The sequence below is a fragment of the Dama dama genome, chromosome 13 (genome assembly GCF_033118175.1).
Source record: "Dama dama isolate Ldn47 chromosome 13, ASM3311817v1, whole genome shotgun sequence".
Classification (NCBI taxonomy): Eukaryota; Metazoa; Chordata; class Mammalia; order Artiodactyla; family Cervidae; genus Dama; species Dama dama.
In genome coordinates, this window is record NC_083693.1 from 23,157,963 (window position 1) to 23,184,630 (window position 26,668).

General features: G+C 51.0%; 1 protein-coding gene across 1 annotated transcript in view; it reads left to right on the forward strand.

Annotated features, from left to right (window-relative positions):
- Positions 1 to 5,461, forward strand: part of FAM174B (family with sequence similarity 174 member B) — a 40,156-nt gene extending 34,695 nt beyond the window's left edge. The window contains exon 3 of the mRNA XM_061159591.1: positions 3,785 to 5,461. Within this exon, the coding sequence (XP_061015574.1) occupies positions 3,785 to 3,788 (4 nt within the window). The 3' untranslated portion in view covers positions 3,789 to 5,461. The remainder of the gene's footprint in view (positions 1 to 3,784) is intronic.
- Positions 5,462 to 26,668: the final 21,207 nt, after the last annotated feature.

A 26,668-nucleotide genomic window follows, 5' to 3' on the forward strand; every position in this document is an offset into this window, starting at 1 on the left:
CTGTGGATCAGTTTCTGTTTTGTATATAAATTCATTTGTATCATTTTCTTAGATTCCACTTTTGAGTGATATTGTATGGCGTCTGTCTTTCCCTTTCTGACTTACTTCACCTCGTAGGATAATCTCTAGGCCCGCCCATGTTTAAGTGAGTCTGATTTAGTGCGCTGCTTACGTGCATATACAGATTACAGTGCTGTGTGAGAATCAGGCATGAAAAAGGGGGGGAAGGGAAAGAACACACATAATCCTAACTAGCAGAGCTTTTGTAGAAACTTGCCGTATTGTTCGGTGGTTCTTTTCTGTGGTTCGGCGCGGTGGCATGAAAGCAGGGGGATTGCCCGGGGCCCCTGGCACGGGGTGCTGGGGTCCTCCCATCTGGCCGTCTCCGGAGCACTCAGTACCGGCAGCCCAGCTTCCCCCTCAGCTTCTCCATCTTCTGTTCCTGTGGCTGCCGTGCCGTCTTTCGGAGGCATCCTGGTTCCCAGACAGCTGTTCCCCTGTGGAGGGCTCTCTGTACCCACAGATGAGCTTCCTGTGAAGCAGGGGACAGGGACAGGTTGGGGAATGTCTCTCTCTTTTTCTGGGATGGCTATAACCCAGTGTTGTCATACAGGGTAGTTACCAATCTGAAGGGAATAAACATTGCTCATGGTGCCTAAACACGCCTTCACTTCACCTGGAGTGTCCAGGGAGGGTGGGGATGGGGTCAGAATGGACCGCCTTTCTGGTTGGTCTTAATGACAAAGCAAGGATGTCAGTAGTGGTTTGGCTCTTCTGGAGGAGGGAAAGGACCCAGAGAGCCCTCTTGGAAATCTCTGCGCATCACCTTGTACGTGTGCCCAGATCACGGTGAGCACAGGTTCTGGGCTGAGATGGGGAGACGGCAGGAACATGGACTCTTACAAGAGGACCTGGCCCACACCTCCGGGAAGAAAGAACAGAGCTCTATGGGCTGCCAGGAGGGGCTCATCTCCCTGGCACCTCTTACCAGTGGAGATGAAGCTTACAGGGGGTTAGGGAGGACCAGGGAGCGAACGCAGAGCTGATTAACGGGCAGGGAGGAGCGTGAGGGCATTGGTGGAAGAAATAATAGCATGTCGAGGGGTGCAGGTTTGAGCAGATGTAGGACTAACCAGGTGGCGCCAACCAGAAGGAACCCACCTGCCAATGCAGGAGACGTTAGAGATGCAGGTTCGATCCCTGGGTCGGGAAGATCCCCTGGAAGAGGGCACGGCAACCCACTCTGGTATTCTTGCCTGGAGAATCCCACGGACAGAGGAGCTTGAGTCACAAAGAGTTGGGCACGACGGAAGGCACCTTAAGCACACAGAGCTAGCCAGATGACCCACAGCTGTGAGCCCAGGACCCTCCCCAGGGGAGCACCCCAGAGCTTCACGGCCTCAGGGAAACAGCGGGGTGGGAAGAAGAGAGTGGGGACTTTTCCGCCAGTCTCCTCAGCCCAATCCCCATGTTGGTTTTCCCCAGAACTTCCCAAGTCCCGGTAGCACCGGAGTCTGTAGGACAGCTGACCACAGTGCTCAGACTTGAGATCCAGAGCCGGTGACCTCCGGGGTGCTGGTGCGTGCCTCCAGAGCTCCCCGCGGGGTGGGTGAGCGGATCTGTTCCCTTTGTCTGGGAGCAGCCCCCCAAGGTTTAGTTCCGCTGAGGGAGCCTGAGGAATGAGATGTGCTTGATTCCTCGTGGGCTCCCCTCCTCCTGATCCAGTTCCACTGGCTCTGTGTGTATGTACACACGTGGGTGTTTATTCCTAGAAGCACGAGGGATCAATAGCCGCACATGGTGTATGTGGGGCAGGGGGATGGAGTGCAGGCAGAGAACCTATCAGAGAATCAGGGGGTGGGCCCTCAGGGCATCCGGAAGATGCAGTTCAACTAAATGGCATTTTGGGGATGCCAGTGAAAGGGAATTTTCAGCGTGTTGGCGATATGTGAAGTTCACATCTCTGCTGACAGAGTGCTGACGGTCTGCTTCTTCCAGATTCAGCAGGTTCGCTGGTGTATGCTTGTTTACCTGCAGGTCTGCTCAGGGATAGCTCTTGGGAACTGGGTCCCTTTACTCTGGTCCGATTCTTGTTTTCTGAAACCTTTGTGGCTCTGTCTCCAGTGTCCTGGCCCCTGCCCCTCACGGTCAATGCTGAACTTGCAGCCGGATGCAGTGGAGGGCCCGATGGTGGGGGTCAGGGCCGCTGGGAGGTCCTCAGGCTGCGTCTGTAGAGCGGGGGTGAGTGCCTGGGCTCTGCGGATTATGGATGTCAGTCAGTGGGAGTGAGCCGCCCACTCCCCAACCCAGAGAAGGGGGCATGTAGGTGATCCAAGAAAGCCAGCCTTCACAGCGTGGACATGGCCGTGGGGATTTATCTTTTCTCTTCTCTACTCTGTTGAGTAGGGGACCCTAGTGGTCAATATGAGGATACCCATTTTTGTTTTAAATTGGAAATAACTTCAAAGTTTAAAAAAGTTGCAAAACAGAGTATAGGGAACACCCAGATACACTTTACCTAGATTTTCCTATTTTAATATTTTGCCTCATTCACCTTATGGTGGCTCTGTGTGTTCAGATTATTTTTTTCTGAAGCATTTGAAATAAGTTACATTTATCATGTCCCTTTCCCCCCAAATAAAGTGTGGATTTCCTAAAAATAGGGTGTCCATATCTTTCAGTAATTAGCTACCTGATATTTATATTTGGGATCATATAACATCAAAACTGTGGTTTTTCTTGAAGTCATATATGGATGTGAGAGTTGGATCATAAAGAAGGCTGAGTGCTGAAGAATTGATGCTTTCAAGTTGTGCTGCTGGAGAAGACTCTTGAGAGTCCCTTGGACAACAAGGAGATCAAACCAGTTACTCCTAAAGGAAATAAAGCCTGAATATTCATTGGAAGGACTGATGCTGAAGCTGAAGCTCCAAAATTTTGGCCACCTGATTCAAAGAGCCAACTCACTGGAAAAGACCTTGATGCTGAGAAAGACTGAAGGCAGGAGAGAAGAAGGTGACAGAAGATGAGATGGTTGGATGGCATCACTGACTCAATGGACATGCGCCTGAGCCAACTCTGGGAGACTGTGAAGGACAGGGAAGCTGATGTGTTGCAGTCCATGGGGTTGCAAAGAGTCAGACACAACCTAGCCACTGAACAACAACAACATCATGCAGAGAAGTTTGTTATTTTATAAGTTCTATTAAGTCCCTACTATTTTTTCATGTGATTATGTCATTGTTGCTGTTTAGCTGCTCAGTCATGTCCGACTCTTTTGTGACCCCATGGACTGTAGCCTACCAGGCTCCTCCGTCCATGGCATTTTCCAGGCAAGAATACTGGAGTGGGTTGCCAGTTCCTTCTCCAAGCACTGGTATAAATACCCGCAGGAGTGCTAGGAAGGAGGGTTACAAGGAGAAGAGGGGTTGTGTACAGAGGTCTGTGTGGGGACCTAGGAAAGGATGCTGAGCTGGGAGCTGAGCGGAGGGAAGGCCCTACCTGGAGGAGTGGGTGTGCATTGCAGGCAGCACGTTCAAAGGTCCTGGGGTTGAGGAGGGTGGAGTTTTCAAGAACTGAAAAGACAGCTTTTCAGTGTGATGGGAATAGAGGTGGGGGTGACAGCTCAGGAGGCGCTGCTAGAGGGGCATGAAGGGGGGTGCCACCTGCCCTGCCAGGCTGACAGCTGATAATGTGGCCTGGGGGATGGCCGTGGTTAGGGAGGGCTCACAGTGGGTGTGCGGCTCTGCCAGAGGCCACTGACCTGTTCCTCCTCTTCTTTTAGGTAAAACCTGTGCACCAGCGTGTTGGCGTCCTGTGGCAAGCTGGTCAGCTGAGGCTGGGGGTGTGAAGGATCTGGAAGCTGTCCCACCCGAGGTGTTGAAACCAAAACAAACACTATTTGTGCAACTGTGGCGCACTCCTGTGTGTGTGTGTGTGCAACATCGGCTCTGCGTGTCACTGCAGGAGACACCACCCTCTGGACGCCCCTTTAAAACGTCACCCCTTCCTTCCCTCCCCCCAGAGGGCTTTTGCCTTGCTGAGGGGCAGAAACAGGCTGATTTTTAAAATAACTTTAAAGCAACTCTGTCGACAAAAGTGAGAGAGATCAGAAGTGGGTTTCCGACAGTCCACTCTCCTGGATCAGCGAGGTTTTAGGTGTGGTTTTTCTGGGCTTGCTGGAGCTCTGGCCTTTCGTTGGTGGTGACTGCGTCCAAGTTTTAGAGCGCGGGGCGTAGAGCTGCTCAGCTCATAGCAGGTGTAAACAAGTCCTTGTGGTTCCTTTTCTTTCTTTTCCAAAGGGCTCAGCAGAATTGGCCAATGGCTAGCTCACAAAGAATTCTGAATATCAGGGAGAGACCTATACCTGTGTTTGCTGTGAGTGTGTGTGTGTGTGTGTGTGTGTGTGTGTGTGTGTATACACGTGAGATCATTTCTCCATCTCCAAAGAGAAGAGAAAGTGCTCGTCCCCTTCAGTTAGTAATATCTGTTTTTTCTCCACCCTGTCACCGTTTTACGTTGTTGGTCTTAGAAATGGAATTAAAAAAAAAATCACTGTGATAATTTAAATGAATGGTGATCTAGTTGGCTGATAAAAAACCCTCTGCCAGGGACTGTGTTTGCTGTTGGTCCAGGCCAGGGTGGTCCAGGAGCCTACCCGGCCGCAGGTGGGGCCGGGGGTCCGGGTGGCGGGCTATCACATAGCTCCAGCGCTCAACACTTGCCGGCTTCTGGAAGCGGGGCCTCCGGCTGACTTCTCAGGACGCTAGAGGCCTCCCGCTTCCCAGTGTCCTTCTGGCTAAAGTCTCTGGGCAGTGCCTTGGGGGCCTGGGGACTCTGTTCTTTCTGGAAGGATGTTTTTTAAATTTTTCTATCTCCTCTTTCCTGGCGTTCTGCAGGGCTCCCATATTTGCCTGTATATTGGCTCCTCCACTGCTTGGGATTAAAAACTCCAGCTTTTTCCCACTTGCCTCCTCTATTCAAATTCTTCAAATTCTTCCCGAGAAGGGGGCTGCCCTGCTCTGGGGTCCCCTGGCCCCCAACCCCACTGGGCCCATCAGGCTGACCCGTTGGCCTGTGGGGGACAGAGGACGATGCTTGGGGATGGCCAACCTGAAGATGGGGGCACGCTGCCCCTTGGCGCCTCCCAGGACCGCACTGCTTTCGCTGACCTTCCTTCTCCCTTTCTCCACCCTGTTTGCCGGAGGACTGGGCCGGGTTTATCTCCGCCGTCCACTGTGTCCTCGCAGGGGGTGACTCACCTGGGAGCTGTGTACCCTTTGAACTGGAGCCATGGCCCCCACTCGCCTTTGTATCCTCGGAGAAGCTGGAATTTTCTGCCTGATGCGTAAACACCAGGTGCTTGCCACCGGGCCTGGCAGAGGCAGCCCCCAAGGATGACCTTCTGGATGCCAGAGCTCTGGCACCATGGGCTCTTAAATAAAAACTCTTCTGGCGCCAACTGTGTGCATTGATTGCCTTGGATGTTTTCTGAGCTGGGAGTCCAGCAGGGTGCCTGGGGCTGGGAGGGGCAGAGATGGTGGACCACGGGCAGGTCCCTGGTCCTGGGAGTTTAGAAAAAAATCCCAGGGGCACGGCACACTGCCCCGCTTTGTCCACTGTGCACCCCTCGCTGGTGGAGAGGCGGCAAGGTGAGGCAGGCAGGCCAACCTTTGTGTCGACAGGAGCTGGGGGGGAGTGGGGTCCGGGGCAGTGGGGAGAAGGGAGGGTGGGGTGGGGAGAGGAGGCTACGGGGGGACCCTTTCATTACCTGCATTATCCAGCCCCTCCTCCATGAAGATAAGTTCTGTTTCTTAAAAGCAGAGTGAATTGGGCCTTGGAAAAGCAAAGTTGGGGTGGAGGGAATGTCAGACCTGGTAGGTTGTCTTCCTTCCTCTTTCTGTTCTTTTCCTGGGCACTTCAGAGGGGCCGACTTCATGGTGAAAGGGGCCCATGGTCCAAAAGGATCCCACACCCCCAGCATCTCTGCTTTCCTCCCTCAGTGGAAGCTTAGATGTCCTTAAATGGGGGTACCCCGATCCTGAAGACCCAGTTCCCATTCTTTAACAAGTGCATGAAATTGAAAGTGTTAGTCCATCAGTCCAACTCTTTGTGATCCTGTGGACTATAGCCCGCCAAGGTCCTCTGTCTGTGGAACTCTCCAGGCATGAATACTGGAGTGGGTTGCCATTCCCTTCTCCAGGGGATCTGCCTGACCCAGGGATTGAACCTGGGGTCTCCTGCATTGCAGGCAGATTCTTTACCAGGCTTTATCTGAGCCACCAGGGAAGCCCCATCACATGTCCAGCATCAGCTCCGAAAGGTGTGAATGCTGTAGAGACACAATCTAGTGTGGTGTCTTCTGAATTCACTTAAAAAATAGGACTGGAAGTTATGAGAAAAACATTTCAGACTGATTTAAAAAGCAAATTTTGATTAAAAGTGAATTTATTATAAAAGCAATGTTTTTATGGGGGACATTATGGAAGACAATTATAAAGAAGATAAAATATCTTATCAGATAACTCTGAATGGCATTTTGGTGTTTTCCCCTTCTCTCCCTCCCTCCTTCCCTCCCTCCCTTCCTTTCTCTCTTCCTTCCTCTCTTCCTTCCTTTGGTCATTTATCTGCATCTATCATTTGCAAGCATTTAGCAAAGACCCACTTATGCAGGGCTCTGTAACTGGAAGGCTCGGGAAGTTGAGTCTGAAGGGAAGGCCAGACATGGTGACCTAGAGGGATTACAGGGTGACAAGGTGTGGCAGGGATGGGGGTGGATGGGGGCCTCGGAAGCCTCGACAAGGGAAGGAGCCAGCTCTGCTTACACTTCTATGCCTTTTCAACTGTTCTCTACACATTTGGGTCATATGACCTGATTTTTTCACTTAACCATCATGAGCATTTCCCCATGTCCACAAATATTTAAAACTTTTAAAAAGAGATTTGGCATTGTATTTTGGAGAACTGCACCACCGAGGGACTCCATCTCTAACTGATACCCACAAAAGTAGAGGACAGGAAGGGCCCCTTGGCCAAATCCAAAGAGTGAGGCCCCTGGGGTCTGAACTGCACCCCAAAGAGCTAGTTTCTTTTTCTCCTCCTCCTCTTTCCTCCCTTTTAGGCCCCTTCCGGTATTTCAGCCTGGAGCCTAGGGAAGGGTGAGGTTGACCTGAGTTGGCTCGTCACGGTGTAGCATCATCTCTGCTGCTGCCCAGGCCCGGCTGTGTGTGGTTCTGACCCTCGGCTGTCTGCACCCGGGTCGAGCAGCTCGGGGACCGTCCGTGTGTCACTGAGCGGAGCTCACAAAGGGCAGCCGCTGCCCTGGCTCCGGACCTGCGCGCCGCAGACGCATCAGAGCCCTACCTGGCTTCCCACAGCCGTCGTGGGCGTGGCCTCAGCACGTGTTCCTGGTGGTTCGGTGCGCAGCGGGGTGGTTCCGGAGCACTGGCCCCCGCTGCCCTGTCCTGGAAGCGGCCGTCGAGGGAGGTCTGGGTTCAGTCTTACGTGTTCTCAGAAGGTCTGGGCACCACCGACATGGGATGCCGCCTCCGTCGCGCACTGCTATGTACTACATCAGAGGTTTCTGCTGAAAGTTTTGCAGCTTACCCCTGCGGCGCTGATGGTCATCCTTGGGACGAGGTCCTAGGATCGGCCTGGGACGGATCCGATCCCAAAGTTCGCACCCCGGGATGGAGCGCCGCGGAGCGAGACGACGCGGGGATGTGTGGGGCTGGGGTTCAGGTTGGGGTCACAGAGTCCAGCACTGTCGGTCCACACTTGAGGAGACTCGGGCTCCGGAGCTGGCGGGAGCTTCAGCCCTCCGCCCCAACGGGGGGTAAGTTCCCGCCCAGCCCGAAGCATCTGTACCCAGAACCCTAAGCAAGACCCAGCTGGAGGCCGCCGCCTTCTCCGCCTAGCGGCTCTCGGCGCCCCGCCAGGGGCGGCGCGGGGTGCTGGGGGCTGTGGCCCTGCACCCCCGGACTCGAGAGGCTGTGGCGACTGCCCTCGGGGCCGAGGGTGGATTCGGGCCACCCTATAAATGCACACACACACACACAAACACACCTCAGATTGACAACGCGGTGCCTCTGAGGGAGACCGCCGTCAGGGCGTTCTTGAAGGCAGTCAGGCGCCAAGACTCAGTCTGAAAGCCCCGAACCTCACCTGGCCGGCCCAAAGAGCACCGCGGCCGGTGCTGGCAGCCTGACACCCCGACACGCTGCCCCCCCCCCCCCCCCCCAACTCCCCGGCCGACCTCAGCGTCCGCTCCTGCCCCCCGCCCCGTTTGCATCCAGCCAGCCTCCTCCGTGATTCCTGGATGAGCCACACGCCCTCCCTTTCCAGTTCAGATCCAGTTCAAGGTCTGCTTCTCTGTGGTGACATCACCCACCTTGCTGGGTGGCCGGGGTGGCGCTCTGCAGAGGCGTCTGTTCTCCGAGGTGGCCCGGGCCCTGTAGGCATCTAAGATAGGGGGATCTCAGAGGCCAACGCCCTTTGCGCGCTGTCCTCGGTCGCCTGCAGGTTTGAGACCATGGGGTCGTTTTGGCCTCCTGGTTTCTGCCTTCTGCACATCTGCTGTATTTATTTACCAGGTCGCCCTGGGTGTGAGAAGCCATTAAGACTTCGTCATATAAAATATTCAGGGGCAGCGCTTTGACTTTCTGGAGGAACGGGGCGGGGTGGGGGGGTCGGGTGTTCTGGGGAGGGCTGACCCTGTGTGTCACAGGCACACGTGCACACACTTCTACAGGGGGCTTCAGACGTTTGCTGCTTTTAAACCTTCTTTCCTCTTGCCACTGGAGTGTCCCCTGGGCCCCCGGTCAGCGTCCAACCTCGCATGGAGTCTTGCCGACACTCCTCTCTTCGCCCACCCTCTCTTGACTGTATTCTCCCCCCACCCTGCCTCCCTGATTCCTTCCCCTCAATCAAAAGCATCGACCCTCCCCTGGCTTGTTGGGGGCACTTAGTCTACCCTCTTCACTGAGCCTTGGGATGGTCTCCCTCAGGCTCTGGGGAACCTCACCTCTTTCTTCCATGAGTCCTGATCATACCCTTCCTTGCTGCCCCTGCCCCAAGCAATCCGCACTCTTTGTCTCAAAAGGGGCCGTTACTCTGATGTTGCCCCCACGTACTTGTTGACATAACCGCAAGGTCAGCCAGCACTCACTAGTCAGCTTCTCCCTCATGATGCTCTAGCTTCCGGGTGGCCGTGGACTTGAATGCTTTGTGTATGTGTGTGTGCCAAGTCTGGGCACTTGGTCGGGGGGGCAGTGATCACTTTTGATAGTGACAATGATGGTCGTCTGAGGACCTGGGCGATCAGTGACCTTGGAAATAGTTTTAGAGTGAAGGATGATGTCAACCAGCATTTCACTTTAAGAGTACTCTGAAAGCCCAGCCACGATCCAGTCACCTGAAAAGTCTCACACAAAAGGAGGAGACAAAAGAAGAGGAAAATGAAGTGAGCTAAGAGGAGGGGCCCCCGTATTTTGTAAAGGAAGGGGGGAGTACATCACTGCAGTAGTCACTGCGTTCAGTACTTCACTGGCCGTCCCAAGTCTCTGGGCCTTATGGGAGATGCTGTGATTTCATTCATTTGCCCTACTCTGCCAGGCACTGTTCTAGGAACTGGGAACACCCGGGCGGACAAGACAGACGTAGCTTCTGCTGCCGTGGAATTTATGCTAAGCAAAAGACAAATACCAGCAGCTAAAAATTCTGCCATCCTGCTGAAAGCACGAAGGGGTGATGGTGGACAGGCGGTGGTCAGCCAGCCCTGAATTGAACTTGAAGGGACAGAAGGGGACTCTGGTTGGAGGAGGGAGGATTCAGAGGGAGGCTCAAGGGAGGAATGGCTACAAGGTGGGCTGTGTCCAGAGACCATCACGGGGGCTACTTTCCTGCCAGAGAGCCTGATTTCCCCGTGTCAGACATCTTCTCTCCAAGGGCAGGGCTACCTTGCTCCTGAGAGTGCCTCATGACCCTTTGCAGAGAGGAATGTGGGAGAAGAGGGGATGGGTGCCGATGGCTCCAGTTTGGATTCTTTCAACTGTCACCTGGGCAGGATGAGCCCACCAGAAGTTATCTAGCCGATTTCCTAGACAACCTGCAAGGCATCTAGATCCAGTTTCATCCCAGAAAAGGGCCCAGCGAGGGCCCGCTGCAGTGAGGGGAGGGTGTCAGGTTGGGTCTGCCCCCAGGCTCAGACATTTCAGCATCTCTGACAGGTGACTCCCGTGAGTCTCTAGGCAGCGGGACCCACCAGAATTTCCTGGTGGGGAAGAAGTTCCAGGATGGCTGTCTCTTTGTAGGAAAAGTTAGAAGCTTAGGATGATGCTGTCTTCTTCTTCCGGAGAAGACTTCTCTGCTGCGGACACGTACCTGCTGGCCGTGACAGACGGGACTACCATAATCCAAGTTCACAGTCGGAGGTGCCCAAACCAACTCGATGACAGGAAGCTGAGCTGCAAGCATGTGGAGGGCTGGCTCATTCTGGTTCCACCTTACGCTCAGAGGGTAGCCCTTCTGCGGGGTCAGGGTTGAAGGAGGTGAGGGAGGGCTCACTGGGCTCCCTGGCTTTGGGCCGTGGCTTTTGTCTACAAACCCACTGGATGCACAGCTCCGTTTCTGAGCAGATTTATCTGGATCCACCAGTGCCCTCAAGGCAAAAGCAGCTTCGAGAGCTGGGTTTACTGTTCTGGGTTCTCTATGACTCTGCCCAGTAAATTCCCCACTATCTTGTTATCTCTTTGATGCCTTTAAGAAGATTGTCCATTTTATAATATTCTAGCTTTTGCTTTTTTTTTTAAAGTAACTGTCTCCAGGGGATCGTTTCAAAGGCCTAGTGGGCCATTTCCACCAATGGAAGTCTTAAGTTACTTGTCTTGGTACCATCCTGCCATGGGGCTCCTGGCCAGCTTCAGAGATGCCCACCCTGGGAGGAGAGCGTTCCGCAGAGCTGTGGTGGGGGACGGGCAGAGGGAGGTGGCTGGGCCCTGGGTCTTTGGGGCAGACAAAACTCAGACAGACAGCCTCAGGTCAGGGGCAGAGGCCCGCTCACCTTCCCGGGAGGGTTTGCAGGGTCCCGCCGCTGGGCCACCCAAGGAAGCCTCTCACACTGGCCTCTTCATTCATTGGCTATTGAGTCCTTATTTTTCTCAGGGACTTCGGGATAGGAACAACCAGAAGGAAAGAAGAAGAGTCAGGCATGCTGGGCGGGCCTGCAGACTCAGAGGGCCAGAGAGGAGGGATCAAATTGCCTGCAGATATAAGGCACCCACAGATTTTTAGGGGACTCCCACCTAAGCCTTTAGGTAGGGTATTCTGTTTTGTTTTGTTTTTTTCCCTGAACTTAGGCAATATTATGAGAGACCCAAGTGGAAATCAAATTACATTCACATTTGTTCAAATTCACTCCAATGATTTCCCCATACATATGTATTCTACCCATTCATTTATCTATTTAATGTTACGATGCTCAGCGTGTGTCTCTGACCCAGGGTCTGCTTCTGCCTTGTCTCACGCGCACCTGGGCCAGTGGTCCCTTATTTGACAGAGGATGTGTTGTATTTACGCCTCTCTTACTACCAATATCAAATAAGGAGGAAGAGAGAGTTAGTGAGGAGGCCAAGTCCAGAGGGTCTAGATGACTGCCAGGTCAGGAGGCTGGGGGTGAGCCCGAGGAGACACAGGGACAAAAACTAAAGACAGGAATATTTTCTCTTTTGTGTCAAGCGCTGCACGCTCTCTGCAATGTAAGTCATCTCCACAAAAACCCACCCTTCCTGCCAATTTGCAAAATCCCCCATTTCCGAGGACATGGATGGGGTTTCCTGAGGAATGCACTGTCTTTTATCGGAATATTCTCCTAGTCCAGGACCTTTGTGTGGCTTCTGCCAGGTTTTCACTGTTACAATGAATGCTTTGAAAAACCTTGCACGAGCCTCTGACGATTGCATTTTCTGATCATTTTGAAGGATAGATTCCTGAAAAGGGGACCTCAGGGCAAAAGCTTTCGGTGTATTTTATACCATTGCTTTTGTTTTTCCTACAGAGTTTATACCAGCTTGCATGCCGAGAAGCTACAGATGGTAACATGAGTCTCACCTGGGCACCGTTGTTAATGTACCTTGTCCTGATTCCGTGATTCCTCACCGGACTCTCCAGTGTACGTGTGTCCTGGAAACAGCCCAGGAGGAGAGAGGAGTCAGGATTGTTGGAAGGGCTTATAGACCTCAGAGGATCAGAGAGGAGGGTGCAGATACTAGGGAGGTATGTCTACAGCCCATGCTAATGGCCCCTGGGAGGAGGTGGTTTTTGTTTTTTATTTTAATGATTAGTTTGGCCTTGGAGTTGATCAGTTTTGGATACCAAAGAAAACCAGGCTTCTGAGCCTGTGAAGCCAAGTCAGAGGTCCTCCTGCCTCCTCTGGTCCTCCTGTGGCCTCTAGGGAGAAGGAGGCTCTTAGGTAGTGAGCCAGCCGGCCCTCCCGGTAACCTCCCTGGGCAGCTTGGCTGGCAGGGAGGGACCCTCCTCAGTGTCATAGTTGCACAGGTCTTGATTCATTCATTTCACAAATATTTACTGAGCATTTACTATGCATCAAGCCCTAATGTGAGCATGGGGGGCGGTAGGGGGGACACACCAGCCGACAAAACAGAGGGAAGCAGCCCTGCCGGTCCAGATTTCATATTCTCAGACACGTTTTTCTGCTTGAGGGTCAGCTTAAAAATCTTTCACTCTCAGAGCTGGACTTCCCTCTCCCTGTGCTTCAGAGCCCTCCCCTTCCCCATGAGGCTGGCTTGGTCCTGGATGAAGGATGGCTCCCCCAGGGCTTGTATTGTCCCAGCTTAGTGTGTGTGCATTTTCTCTAGCTTCTATCCTTAGCCTTTGGGGACTGGGGGGACCCCTTTGCCTAGTTTAGACTTGAGGGTGGGGGGGGGGCAAGTTTCAGGGAAACCAGAGCTTAGCATTGGCACCAGCAGGCTTTCAGTGGAGTGAGGGGGAAAAATGCAGGGCTCCAGGGCCTTGGGGGTGGCCTGGGCATGGGTCAGATGCAGCTTGTGGCATATTCCCTGGGCGGCCCAGACTCAGTACAAGTTCATTCAGCCTCGTGTTGTGACCTGAGATGCTGGCACCACTGGGGTTTAGATGTCTTCAGAAGGCAGCAATTGAAGAAAAGACTTGATCCAGCCCTAAGTGTCTTCTGGACGCATTCATTTGCATTCTCTCTTGTGTCACATCACATGCATTGAGAAATGGGATGGGCCCCGTATTTGCATGATCGCAGTCTAGCACGTCTCCCAGCGTGTGAGTGACTGAGCTCCTGTGAGCCCTGCCTGTCACTGGCAGGGTGGGGGCGTGGCCTGCTGGCTGGCCCCTTCCCGCCCATCCGTGTCATCTGCGACCTGCGGGGTCCTGTGACCACCTGCGCTCCGGGCCAGGGGTCAACAGAGGGCCAAAACACACCTGTGCTTTCCTGCCACGTTCCGCAAAGGGGCTTCTCACGGTCCCTTGGCCTTAGACAGCAGCTTGAGGAAGCAAACGTGAAACACAGCTCCTTCCCCATTGTCCCCAGTCAGACCAGTCCCACCAGACATTTCTTGGTCTCTTCTGTAGACTTGGCCAAGACTTCAGCAAGGCTGGGGAGGGGGGAGGGTGGCAGGCTGAGCCACACAGAGTTCTCAGAAACCGTCACCAGGGCCCTTCCCCCCAGCCCCCCATAACCATTTCTCCTCCCTCAATCCTGTCCTGTGAGGAGAAGTCCTCCACTGTAAGTCTAAGCTGGCATATCCCAGCCCCTAGGGGCGCTCGATGCTGTGAGATGCTGAGATGCTGTCCACTCACAGAGCAGCCCACCCCCACCCCCCAGGGGCCGGTAAGGTGCATCATCACCTGCTAAACCCGGATGTGGGCCCTCGGGTAGCCCTTCTGTCTGAAGTGATGTGGGCGACTGCTGCGGGCAGGGCAGGTGCTCCATCCACCCCCCACCCCGCATCCCCGCCTCCCACGCCCGTCAGGAGACAGCTTCCTGGGAGGATGGGGGAGCCCCCTCGGGTCTGGTAAAACTCCCGAATCCCAGAGTCAGGGGCGGGCGGGTGAGGCCAGGGGGGACCCGTGCCTTCCTCAAGGCAGGCACACCTCTACTCAAGAGGACTGTCTGGTCTCCTGCATCCGCCTCCGTGAGTAAATGGAATGGTTAGGCAGGGTCCCCAGGGTCCCCTCATCGTTCCCGGTGTGGGCATATTTGGGGGGATATTTTAACGGGGCCCAGGGAGGGGCTATCCCACCAGGTTCTATGGCATGCTGACACATGCTTTTAAAAACTGTGTTGCTTTAAAAGTATAAACTCTGGAAGCATCCTAGAGGGCGTCTTAACAGCTGACGGAGGGCGAGCGTCTCTCCCAAGCTGGGAGAGACCACCGCTTGCTTCCCTACTGGTCATGGATGATGCTGGGCTGAGAACGGCAGTTTTCTTCCTAAGACACAATTCTCCTCCAAAGGCGCGTTCTAAGCATGGAGAGGAAACACACCAGCCCATCCTGTAGAATTTCTTGGTTTTTCTCTTTTATTCGTGTCCTGTCAGCACCGTGTCAGTGTGTTCCAGGGCCGACAGAAGGGGCCTGGCGGGAATCGGTGGGGTCTCGCTATTTGATCGCTTTGTTAGAGCCCAGTAAAGGGCGCTGTTGTTTCCAGGAGGCCCCTGAAAACACGCACGTGGGTCACAACGTCAGGACCGGCGTGTGGCTGAGCATTCTGAATGCCTGGTTCTGGCCCCGGCACTGCCCGAGACTCCGCACAGTCCTGTTAACGGCTTCAGTCAGAATCAAACAAGGTGTGTGCCCTGAGCCGGGACCAGCGGGGTCAAGAGGAGGGAAAGGGCGGAGTCCTACAATAAACTGTTGATACTTAGCTCTGATATGGCAGCCACGCTGGGGCCCAGGGCAGCGGCTTCCTGCCTTCTGTCTCCAGTCCAGGGAGCTGGCTGTGGAAATGAAAAACAGCCCACCCGATGAGAAGCCTCTTAGCCGAGAATGGGCTTCCAAACCAGCCTTCAGACCGGAGGCGCACCCCAGGCAAAGGCTGACACCTCCCATAGGTGCAGGAGAGAGTGTGTGAATGTGTAACCCTTCATTTAAATCACCGCTCAGGAGCCTCTGTCCCTAGGCTGCCAACACCCCTGCTTATTCATGAGGAATCAGGTGTCTAGTCACTTAGCGGACTGATAAAGGAAGACTCAGGCCTTTGAGGTTATGTTAGGGTAGGCCAAACTGCTATAACAAATAGACCCAAACTATGAGGGCTCCAACACAAAAGACGTTTATTTCTTTCTCGCATGCTAGTCCAGTGCGGTAGCCGGGCATGGCTGGCATGGGCGAGGGGAGAGGACGCTCTCTGCTCTAGAAATTCCCTAAGGGACCCAGGCCGACGGTGGCTCTGCCGCATCTGACGGGGGGCTTCCCAGGTCGCCACCACAGTCAGCACCCCTCCAGGCACGTGAGGAGGGACATGTGGAGGGGTCATGGCGGCCTGGAGGAGGTTCACCCCCTGTCCACTCACTTGGCAGAGAACGCAGCCCCCCGGGTCCCACCTGCCATCGTCACTGGGAAACGGAGCAGTAGCTGGTGAGCCGCGTATACGTAGCAGCCCCGGAAGAGGGGCTGGATTTGGGTGGGAGCAGAGATATTTACAGGTCTGGGGGTCACAAGAGATCTCGTGTCTCCTTGTCCAGTGGCTGGTCCACTACGAGCACTAATCTTGCTGCTGGGAGTGCTCTGGGCCCCCAGGGTCATGCCTGTGTGGGTTTTCTGATCAAAGGCTCCAAGGACCATGACAAGCACCAGACTCGGGGAAGAAAACAGGAGGGGTCTCGTCTTTCAGACGCTTTTTAAATTTTTTTTTTTTTTGGATCACTTGACTTAGTGACACAGAGGAGGGAGAAAATAAATCCAGAGAGGCTGCTTGCGTGGGGAAGCCCATTCTTTGCGGTCCTGGGGGATGGTGCAGTCCCCATGCCTTGGTTATCATCGGGCCCCCAAGGAATGTGCTAGGTCACTGATGATGTCAGAGGACCCCTGGGAATGGCAGAGGCTTGAATCGTCACTGCTGCTTCTGTATGGATGGCTACTATTTTCTGTGATGCTGGGGGTGGGGGTGGGGAAGGCAACATGCATCCTAACTGCCTGCCTCATGAAGAGGCCTTTAGCCTGGCTGACCCCACTTCTTCATGTTCCTTCTGCCTACACCCCCAGCCCCTCATCCCATTAACTTTCTTACACAAATCCTTCAGCTCTGGCCTTTGCGGGAGGAGGTCTCTGATTATTTTGGGACTTGCACATTTCTACCACTGCCTTTGAACCCACAGTTGCAGAGGGACCCTGCTCAACTCTCACTGTCTTGGTCTGCATCTTGGGCACTTGTGGGCAACTTCTTGTGTTGCTTGGACTGTCATGTCCATGGTTTCAACGCTCACCATGTCTTCCAAGTGACATTGTAAGCTCCTTGAGTGCTGGGGAAATCTGTCTCGTCTTTGACTGTTGGGAATTTGTCTCGTCTTTGGAGGCTTCCTGGGGCTTGAATGTGGTGTGGTGAGCATTCTGTGGATGCTTGGAGCGATGGTGGTTGTTAAGACCTTGGGGGAGAGTCTAACAGTGACTTGAGCTGGAGACGTAAATGAATTCAGTTCTTGGATGGCGGGCGGCTGACAAAAATCCCTCTAACTAGGCTGGTCCCTGGTGTCCAGGAGCCAAAGACGAGACTCAGCAAGAGGAGAGGACAAAAAGGATGGGCTCCCAATTTCGCTCAGCAAACTCAGCTCTGGTGGGATCGGACCCTGGTGTGCAGCAAGCACTCCGGGGCTCGGAGATGTTGGGGTGACGCCAGGGTGCTGGCCCTCTGAGGGATGTTACCAGAAACATCCTCAATGGACAGGACGACAGATTCCTAGAGATGGGGGGTGGGGTGGGGTGATGCCAAGCCAGGGTGATGAGAAAGGGCTGCAGCTGGAACAGAGGTCTGTGCTGGGGAAGGAGCTTCACCCACCCTTTCTGCTTAATCCCCACAGGGACCTCTCAGACAATGCTCCTTGCCCCAAGAGAGGAGAGGATGCTGCAGGAAGGGGGCATCACTTGTTTCCTGTGTCCAAAGTGCAAGGGTGTCGGGGTCTCACGCTTCTCAAGCTGGAATTTAAAGGTGTCCAGGTACCCCTAAATTCCATTCGCTTAGGAAGTGGGTGACAAGCTCAGTTCTATTTGAGAGTCAGGGTCCGGGAGCCCAGGACTCCCTGAGTGATCCTCTCCTGGGATGAATAGTATTTCTTCATCAGGGAACAGAAAGGGTGCTTCTGCTGGGCATACTGGCCTGGGATGTGCATGTGGGCTGTACCTCCAGGCAGGGTGTGTCCCTTGGAAATTTCCCCTTCTCCCGGGGTCTTCCCCACAGGGCCTGGTCCACCACCCACCGCCCAACCTGGGGGCTGTGAGATTTTTGCCTCCTCAACCTAAAAAGTGACAGGAAGTATGCAGGGGTGAGTGTTGGAGAAACACGAAATTCTGGAATGACATCTGTACTGCATGCTGTCTGCCGAGGCAGCTCATCCCGTGCCTTTTCTACGGTCCAGATTCCAGGAGCAAATTTTCAGCGTCTCATCCACCTCGCCTGGCAGCTCTGCCAGGGCCCCAGGGGTCCCCTGCGACACACCCCGGGAAACAGGGAAGGAGGGCAGCCCCATCCCCAGTCCCTTCTAGTCCTGGTTCTTTCTGACACCTGTGCCGAGGCTGCCGGGGTGCCTGGGGGCGCACGGGATAGATAACACCCATCTCCGAGGGCAGCACTTCTTAAACTGCCAGCTGCCAACCGAGAATGTGCCTGAAATAATTCAGTAGGTGCCGACAATGTGAAATAACCATAGAAAACAGAGTGAACTGCACATAGGTTAAGTCTTGCTCGGTGAAACTTCTGTTTCATCTTTAGGTGCACCAACGGGTGTTTCTTACGGGAGCCCACATAAGAGGTTATTGCTTTTGCAGTAGTCCTGGTTTAAAAAAAAAAAAAATCTGACCGACTCTCCCAGAGTATCTCAGTTGGTCCTGGTTACTCCTAGAGTTATGCAGAGTGAGAGGGAAGCCCAGAGTGAGAGAGGGGAAGAAAAAAAGCTTCCAAAAGAAGGGGTGGACTTTCTTATTGGCTTCCGGGCCTCAATGTGAAATACCTGCCCTGCCCCCGGAGCGTCTAAGGTCCTGTGTGGGCCTGGGGGGCCACCATGAGTCTTGCGAGACCCCTTCTTGGGGCAGGCCTTGCCAAGACTACCTGGGGAGGAGTGGCCGCCCTTCGGGAATTTAATCAAAAGACGTTCAGCAGCTGTGAGAGTGTAAATTACATGTCCTGGGACTTTCCTTCATCCTGGGAATCCCTGTGAATTTCTGATATGTGCAGACTGCAAGAAGAGAAGCCCCTTCTCCCTGGGGTCTTCCCCACAGGGCGTGGCCCTCCACCCCTCCCTCCCTGTTGAGCACCGGCCCCGCGCCCCCTCCTCCAGGCAGAGGCAGATTGGAAAAGACAGTCTTCGAGGCCACTGGGGCTCTCTTCCTGGTGGGTCAACCCCACAGTGGCCCAGGGAGATCCAGTGAAGGGGCTGGGGGTGGCAACGGTCCTGGGGCGGAGGGAGTCTTCCAGAATGGGAGCTCTTGGTTGAAGTCTTAAGTGTGACAGGTGTGGCTCTCTACAGGATACAGGAGTGAAAAAGAAAAAGCAAGGGAGAGAGAGAACAGAGGTGGTCCTCAAGGGTCCTAAGAGTCAAAAAAGAAAATGAGAAGGGCCTAACCGGTGGCGAGGGAGGGTCCCTGAGCATAGGCATTCTCGCGGGAAGCAGGGCTTTGCTATTATTTTTCCAAGCTGCAGCATCTCTAGAAGATCCGTAGTCATAATTTCCCCCAAGCCACAGGCTATAAACCAGGGCTAAGACATATTGCCTAGGTCATTCCCACAACTGTGTTCTTCCTCCAAGTCTTCAAGTCGGGGCTGGGAGTTTGTTTTTTCTTCCCATTTCCCTTCTTTTTCGTTTGCTCCTGTTTTTGAGCTGGAAGAAGTCTCTGCAGGACCAGTGTTTACAAGGAGTCGGGGGAGGGGGAGTGGCCCCCTTCTGCTCAGATCACCTCCGAGGGCTTGGTTCAGGAAGCCAGACTGGGGCAGGGCTTGTCTACTTGTCCATGTGAGGCATACCTGCTCTGGCAAGAGCCCTTCCAGAGATTAGTACCTCTCCTGGCTCATGACCTCCCACCTTCACAGTGGTTCCTGGGGTTTCTCCACACCCCAGGATGCAACGACAAGCCTGTATCCTTCAACTTGAGGATGTTCAGAGTCATGTCCTTAGAATGCATGACCACCATGTACTCTGCACTCCCAAATCTTCTCCAAACATCCCCTTTCAAATCTGAAAGACAGACTGAGCCAGAGAGAAAAACACAAAGCCCTAAGAAATAGCCTCTTCCAGCGAAGCCCAGAGTCCCTGGATTGGAAGGGGCTCTGCTCCGTCTTGTTCCCATTTGCTCCCGGGGCTGCGGGCGCAGTCTCTCGGAGGCCGCCCTTGAGTCAGGTAGGAGCAGACGTGACCATCGAGACTCGATCTTCTTCTGGCTCTTAAGGGCCATCATTGCTTCCTGTGGGTGAACAGTTTAACTGGGGGATTTTGAGGAAAGTTAAAAGAGAAAGGAGCGTTGGTCAACTGGCCCTGCCCACAGCCTTCTGCAGTTTCCATGGGCTCGTTTGCATCTCCCTTGAAGACTGTCCGCTGGTCTGGCTTGGACCTCTGTCTTACTATTTTCTCCCCCTATTTCACAGTATTTCCCTAAGCCCTCACTCCTTCTGGGGGTTCAGATTGTGCTCTGCACATGTCATTGCCTCCCTGTGACCACGGTCACTCCACCTGTCTCAGCGTCATCACCCTTTCCACCCAGCCTGGGCAGGGGGATCCTCTTTCCTTTCACAGTGGTTTCCAGACGGAACACCAAGCTCCGGATTTACTGAGCCCTCTTGTTTTGGCTTAACTTTGAATTTTTTTTTTTTTAAAGCAACTTCTTCTGGTTACAAAAGAATGTATACTTTTGGCAGAAAATATGAAAAAGGCAAAAAAGTTTAACGGGGGAAAAAAGATCATCATTCTGTCCTCAAACATAGTCACCCTGTACATCTGGGGGGATTAGCTGTCTTTTTTTCCTGTGTATGTATCCGTGATAGGTGATGATTTATCACACTGGTATCATGCTGTCAACGGAGCTGCTCAGTCTACGCAGCTAAGATTATAAGTATTTTCCCAGTCAGGGTTCTCCCTGAACCTGACGTTTATGGACCACACAGTGGTCTCTTGAATGAGGGAGTATCCCAAGTCCGTTGTTCAGAAGCTTCTGAGAAGTGCTCATTTACACGCTCTTCGGCAGTGTGCAAAAGTGCTTGTGTCACTTCATCTGCCAATGTGGTGTCTGAGAAACACACACACGCCCAGGTGGATCTGGGGAGGAGGGTGCCCATGAAGGGGAAACGGTGGCGGGGAGCCGGCATGGGGGAGAGCCTTTGGGTCTGAAGCCTGGCCAGGCAGGAGGGGAAAGGATTTGGTAGGACAGTCTTAGACTGCCCTCTGACTTTGAGAACGTTTCCGACAGGGATGGGGATCCCCAGCCCAAGTTTCTAGCAGGCGGGTTTCCGAGACTCAGGCAGGAGAGAACTGCTCCAGGAGCCTCCTGGCTCTCCAGCCTTGGTTAGGGACCCTTCAGGAGCAACGAGGGTGTGGGAGGCTGGAGCTGTTCCCCGGGGAAGGCTGTCCCACCCTCGGCCACCCCGTCTCACCCAGTCCTCTGTGAATACCGTCAAAGTGTGGAATGATTGATTAGCTGCAAAAATGGTCCCGTTTTGCTGATGTGCCTTTTTCTGATTAACCAGAGATCAACCATGTATCACGCGTTTAGTTACTGCCTTGTGTTTCTTCTAACACGTCCTGTGGCTGGCTTTCCAGTTTGTCCCTGACTCTTTCCCTTACCAATGCAGAGAAGTATTTGAGGGATATTAAGCCTACTGTTCATTTCTCGCAAATATTTTTAACCACTATCCCTTACATTTTGTGCAGGGTGTTTTTGATATTGTGTTTAAATAACTCATCCTTCTGTTACAATCACCACTTTCATTTGCTTCCTGCCCAGAAAGTGTTCACTCAGTTTCTGATGTTTTGGATTTTTTTTTACTAATTTTTTTTTGGATTTTCTGTTTTTTTAAACTAGTGTTTTTTTTTTTTTTTTTTTTTTTTACCAAAACTCTAGAGGTTTTTGGATTTTTTTTTTTTTTTTTTACTAATATACTGGGATTTCATTTGGGGGTATGGTATGAGGGGGGGATAAAATTTGATTCCCCCCTTTTCCCAATTCAACCATTCCTTTTTTTTTTTTTTAATGGAAGTACAGTTGATTTACAGTGTTGTGTAAGTTTCTAGTTTACAACAAGGTAGTTCAGATGTGTGTGTGTATATATATTCCCTTTCAGATCCTTTTCCGTACTAGGTGTTGATATATGTAGATATTGAATGTCGTTCCCTTGCTAGACAGTGTTGCTGCTTCTGCTGCTCACTTGTGTCCAACTCTTTGCAACCCCGTGCACTGTAGCCTGTCCGTCTCCTCTGTCCATGGAATTTTCCAGGCAAGAACACAGGCGCAGGTTGCCGTTTCCTACTCTAGGGGATCTTCCCATCCCAGGGATTGAAACGGCGCCTCTTATTATAAATCTCCTGCATTGGCAGGCAGATTCTTTACCACTAGCACCACCTGGGAAGCCCCCTGTTAATCTCAAACTCCTAATTTATGCCCCCGCCCCCAACTATTGCTTTTTGGTGATTCCTCAGATTTTTTTTTAGATATATAATAGATTTCAGAACTTCATTGATTGGTCTTCATAGTCTTACACCAGCACCACACTGTTTTAATTTACTTTATCAATAATAATGTAGTTAAATCTCTTAGGGGAGTATTTCCTTGACCTCTTGATACTCTTTAAGCAATTCTTAGCTATTTTCATCTTTGTTTTTCCTTTCAGATAAGCTTTAGAATCTTTTACCAAGTTAAAAAAAAATCCCACTGGAATTTAATTAGGATTGTATTTCACCCTAAAAACTAGTTCAACAAGGATTAATGGCATCAATATATCTAATGTTTCAATCCAAGTTTGTATCTTCCAATTAATTTTTTTCTATTAATCTCTATAAGAAGTTTGTGTTTTAATATGTCTTGGATATTTCTCATTAGTATTATACATTTTTTGATATTCTTATGAATGCAAATCCTCCCCATATAGTCTGGTAGTTGTTGGAATATAGGAGAAGTATTGATTTGGGAGATTTTGGCATATTTATACCTTATCACTTCCTTAATATCATATTAATACTAAGAATTTTCAAGTTGATGCTTTTCTATTATCTTGGTTCATATCATTCTGTAGTCTATGGATATTAAACATTCTGTGTCTTCCTTTCTAAGGTAGAGTTTGAAGACAAGCTGGCATGTTATCTTGTTGCCTTGAGGGTTGAGTTTTCAAGTTATAGGGTTGACTATTTTGAAACTTCAGATAACTTTACAAGATAACATGAGATTTGGGGGTTTATTGAATGAGGGCAGGGTTTGAACAAAGCAGTTTTGGAATGCCAAATCAACTGGCCTATATTTCAGGGTGGTCCCCATCCTTTTCTCAACTGAACGGTCTGTCATCCCTGATGAATCCCATGCATGCGGGCACTTCTTGATGCTGGTTAACATGCAGAACAATCAAAGCAGGTTTGAGACCTTCTGAGAAAGTCGAGAATCCTAACAGGTCCACAGGTTGGAAGAGCATGAGGTTGAGGAAGCTTGCACAGGCCAGTAGGAACAGTGTCACCCTTCAGACAAGCCAACAGGCAAAAGCACCTCTAAACAAACACTCGAAACTTTTTCAGAGTCCTTGTCATTGTGCCTTTCCGTCAGGTGCCCTAGGAGACGTTTCCCAGCTGCTGGCTTCTGAACTCTGAGAGGCAGGTGGGGAAATTAAAGGAAGTAACAGGCAGGCTCAATTGCTTCAGTCATGTCTGACTCCTTGCGACCCTATGGACTGTAGCCCGCCAGCCTCCTCTGTCCACGGGATTTTCCAGGCAAGGATACTGGAGTGGGTTGCCATTTTCTCCTCCGGGGGATGTTTCTGGCTCAGGGACTGTCTCCTGCATTGCAGGTGGATTCTTTACTCATTGAGCCACCTGGCAAGTCTAGAGGAGGTAAATGTCTGGTTAAAAAAAAAATAATCTGTGGCTATATTTAAACAGTTCCCCTTTAAGGCAAAGTGTGGATGCTCTGTGCATGTATTGTTTGCATATGGAGGAGGAGGTTCACAGAGGCTCTGAGCATCTTTAGGACCCCAGTCATTAAGGGCTGAGCTCTCACTTGATTACTGCCAGCTGCCAAAGTGTTTTCTGACCAACAAAGAGCTTTAAACACTTTTTCTTAGTCCTCTGGTGTTGGCTTTAGACCCATAATGGACTTGTTAGTTAAAATTGGGAAGCAAAGGGAAACCTGATGTTGGATTACAAGTCAACGAGAGCGTGAGCGTGAAGATAATTCTACAGGTGCTTTGCAGGTTCACCTTTGCCAGAATCTCTAGGTTGCCTGCATCTCATCAAAATCCTTAGTTTGAAGAATATTCTGAAGTGCTCTCACATCAAGAGTCGCCTTGAAAACCAGGACGTTTTCAAGAGGACGATGAACATGGGTTTCAGGGAGGCCGGAGTAAAAGCATTCTTCTGCTGTGATATGTTTTATGTGGAATGTGCGTGATCGCTGTTACCATTTAGAAACAAAACCTAGAAATTGCCAACTCTGCCAGTAAATACTGGCAGAAAATTCACACAATTAAAAAAAAAAAAAAACAAAACAAAAACTGTGGTCTAGTTTTGAAGCTGTGACATGTAGTTAAATTTCAATCTTAGCTTTTAATTTTTGATTCCACCACACCAAACACAATGCGTGTTTATTCACATTTGTTGATGTGTGCATTTTCGTCTGCCTCGAATCATTCTGAACAGGTGTAACCTGATGCCCCCTTAGCCTAGAGACACATTTCTGAAATCACTTAATTGAGGTAAGATGCTCCATTAACTCTGAGCAAGGTAAGTTTCCGGTATCCTTCAAGAAAGGCATGTTTTCAAAAAGTCACCCCAGTAAAATAAAAGTGTGGGAATATAGCCAAGTTATGGGGATAGAATTTGTAATAGCTGCTGGGGAGTTAGTTACAGGGCCAGTTGTCTATTAATGGCCGTGAAATCATGTCATGTACATGGAGGAGAGTTCAACTATTCCTACCCCTCCACAGTGGAGGACCTGTGCCTGGTTCATCTCGAAGTGGTCTTAAGTCACTAATAAATGTGAATGGTTATGAGACTACATTCTTATGTACCTGTACTAGAGTTTTTTATCTGACAGATGACAGTTTCTATACGTCTTGCTTTGTTACTAAAGTACAGGACAGGCTTCCTACATACATCAGTGCAGGAATCTGAATTGGTCTCATTTAGCACATTTCAAAGTGTTTCTTGTCAATGGAGTCAATACAAGCTAAAGCCTTATGTTATTTGTAAAAGATTTTTCCTTGGGATGATAAATAAGCCAATTGGATTCTAGACCATTTTTGCTTCAATCCCTTCTTCTTTTATACAGCATGAGCTGAAGACAGCAGTATGTGGATTTAACTAAGAATTATAACAGCGTTTTCAGAAACATAAAAAAATTTACAGTTGTAAAGCTTGGAAATAACTGCTTACTGTAGAAGTGTCAAATGATCTGAAATGATGTGTAATTAAAAAGTTAGTGCTCAGATTCACCTGCACCCCACCCTTACCTCTTCCCAATACATCTCCCCTCCCTGGATCTGATGGGCAAATTCTGGTTCTCCATCAAGCATTTATTTTACCTGAGTTTTTTCTTAGGACAAAGAGATATTTGTAATAATAATTCAATAAGATTTTGGATGTGGTATTTGACCAGAAAGATTTATTTTGGCCGGGGGCTAGTCACATGGATCACAGCTTTGTCTAACTCAATGAACCTATGAGCCATGCTGTGTAGGGCCATCCAAGGCAGATGGGTCATGGTGGAGAGGTCTTCAACAGTTATTACAAAACAGCCACAAGGAGTTAATTAGAAGGAGCAGAGAGGGCTGATAGGCAGTTAGGTGAGAAATCCCTGCCTGAGATGTTTATTAGTGCTGGTGAGGGTCTGTTCCAAGGGAATAGGTGGCCACTACAGTTTGGCATATTCAGGCTTCTAATCGTCCCAAGCAAATATCACAGAAGGTTAAGGAAGAGTGGTACTGCTGCTGCTAAGCTGCTTTAGTCGTGTCCGACTCTGTGCAACACTATGGACTGCGGCCCACCAGGCTCCTCTGTCCATGGGATTCTCCAGGCAAGCGTACTAGAGTGGGCAGCCATGCCCTCCTCCAGGGTATCTTCCCGACCCCTTGATTGAACCTGCATCTCTTGCATTGCAGGCAGATTCTGTACCATCTGAGCCACCAGGGAAGGCCAAAGAAGAGTGACAAACAGATGCAAACGTGATACAATTTATGATGTGGCCCTAGAGTAGAGGTTAGGTTTTATTTATTAATATTTTTTCAGACTTATTTCATTTACCAAGTTGAATACTATCAGTACTATTTATGGGTAAGTGGGTCAAGGGATTTTCTGTTTAGATTAACAGTCTTTATCTAGAAGAACAGCCCATGGGAAAATATTCCCTTTTCCAGCTCTAAATAAGGAAGGCCCATTGCCTATGCTAAAAAAAAAAAATCTTGGAATTTAGGTTTTGATAGTTAACTCTTTAGTGGAAGATATAGAATACATAAGAGATCGCCAAAGGGTGACCATATTCCCCAAGCAGACAGAATGGACCACACATACAGAAGGAATGTTAATATAACCCTCTTCAATATTTTTTTAAATTTAAAGAAGCTAATATTTTCTTTAAAAAAAACCCACTTGAGCATCCTTCTTAGTTATGCAGAAACAGCGAGAGACCAAGTAGTCATTTTTTAAAAATGGATTTTCATTGTTGTAGATCCTTCTGTGACTTGCTTTGAATCTCCTGAATGCAAAACCAATTAGATGAAGACATGGATTATATGTGTAGGAGCTAGGGTCTTCTGAGGAAGACTCCCACCCCCAATTCCTGATGTTCAAAAATCCTGCACTCCGTTGGGGGTAGGTGAGGGTGCGCCAAAACTCAGGAGTAAGACACTCCCTTGAGAAAAGACTGCTGATAAAGGCTCAACAATAAGCAAGGTGCAAAGAGCGTGACCGGGGGAGAAGGTGAGATTCTAGCACATTGTGGTGATGATGGGAGGAAGCAACCCTTTGGCCCAACCAGCCAGGTGCATTGGACGTGCTTTGGAAAATGACTGAGTGTGCGTGTTGTGTTTGTGTGTGTGTGTTGCCTGTGTGTGCACAAAGGTGGAAAATCCTAGAAGGAACTTAACCTCTAGGGAACGGGACCATTTTCCTCTTAAGAAGCCTGCGTCCTGCTCTGGGGCCAACCAACCAGGCCCGGCATGCAGGGTCTGTACAGGGTCGATGTTCAACAGCGACACCTTACGGCCATAAGACCCAACAGCCCGAGCGAGC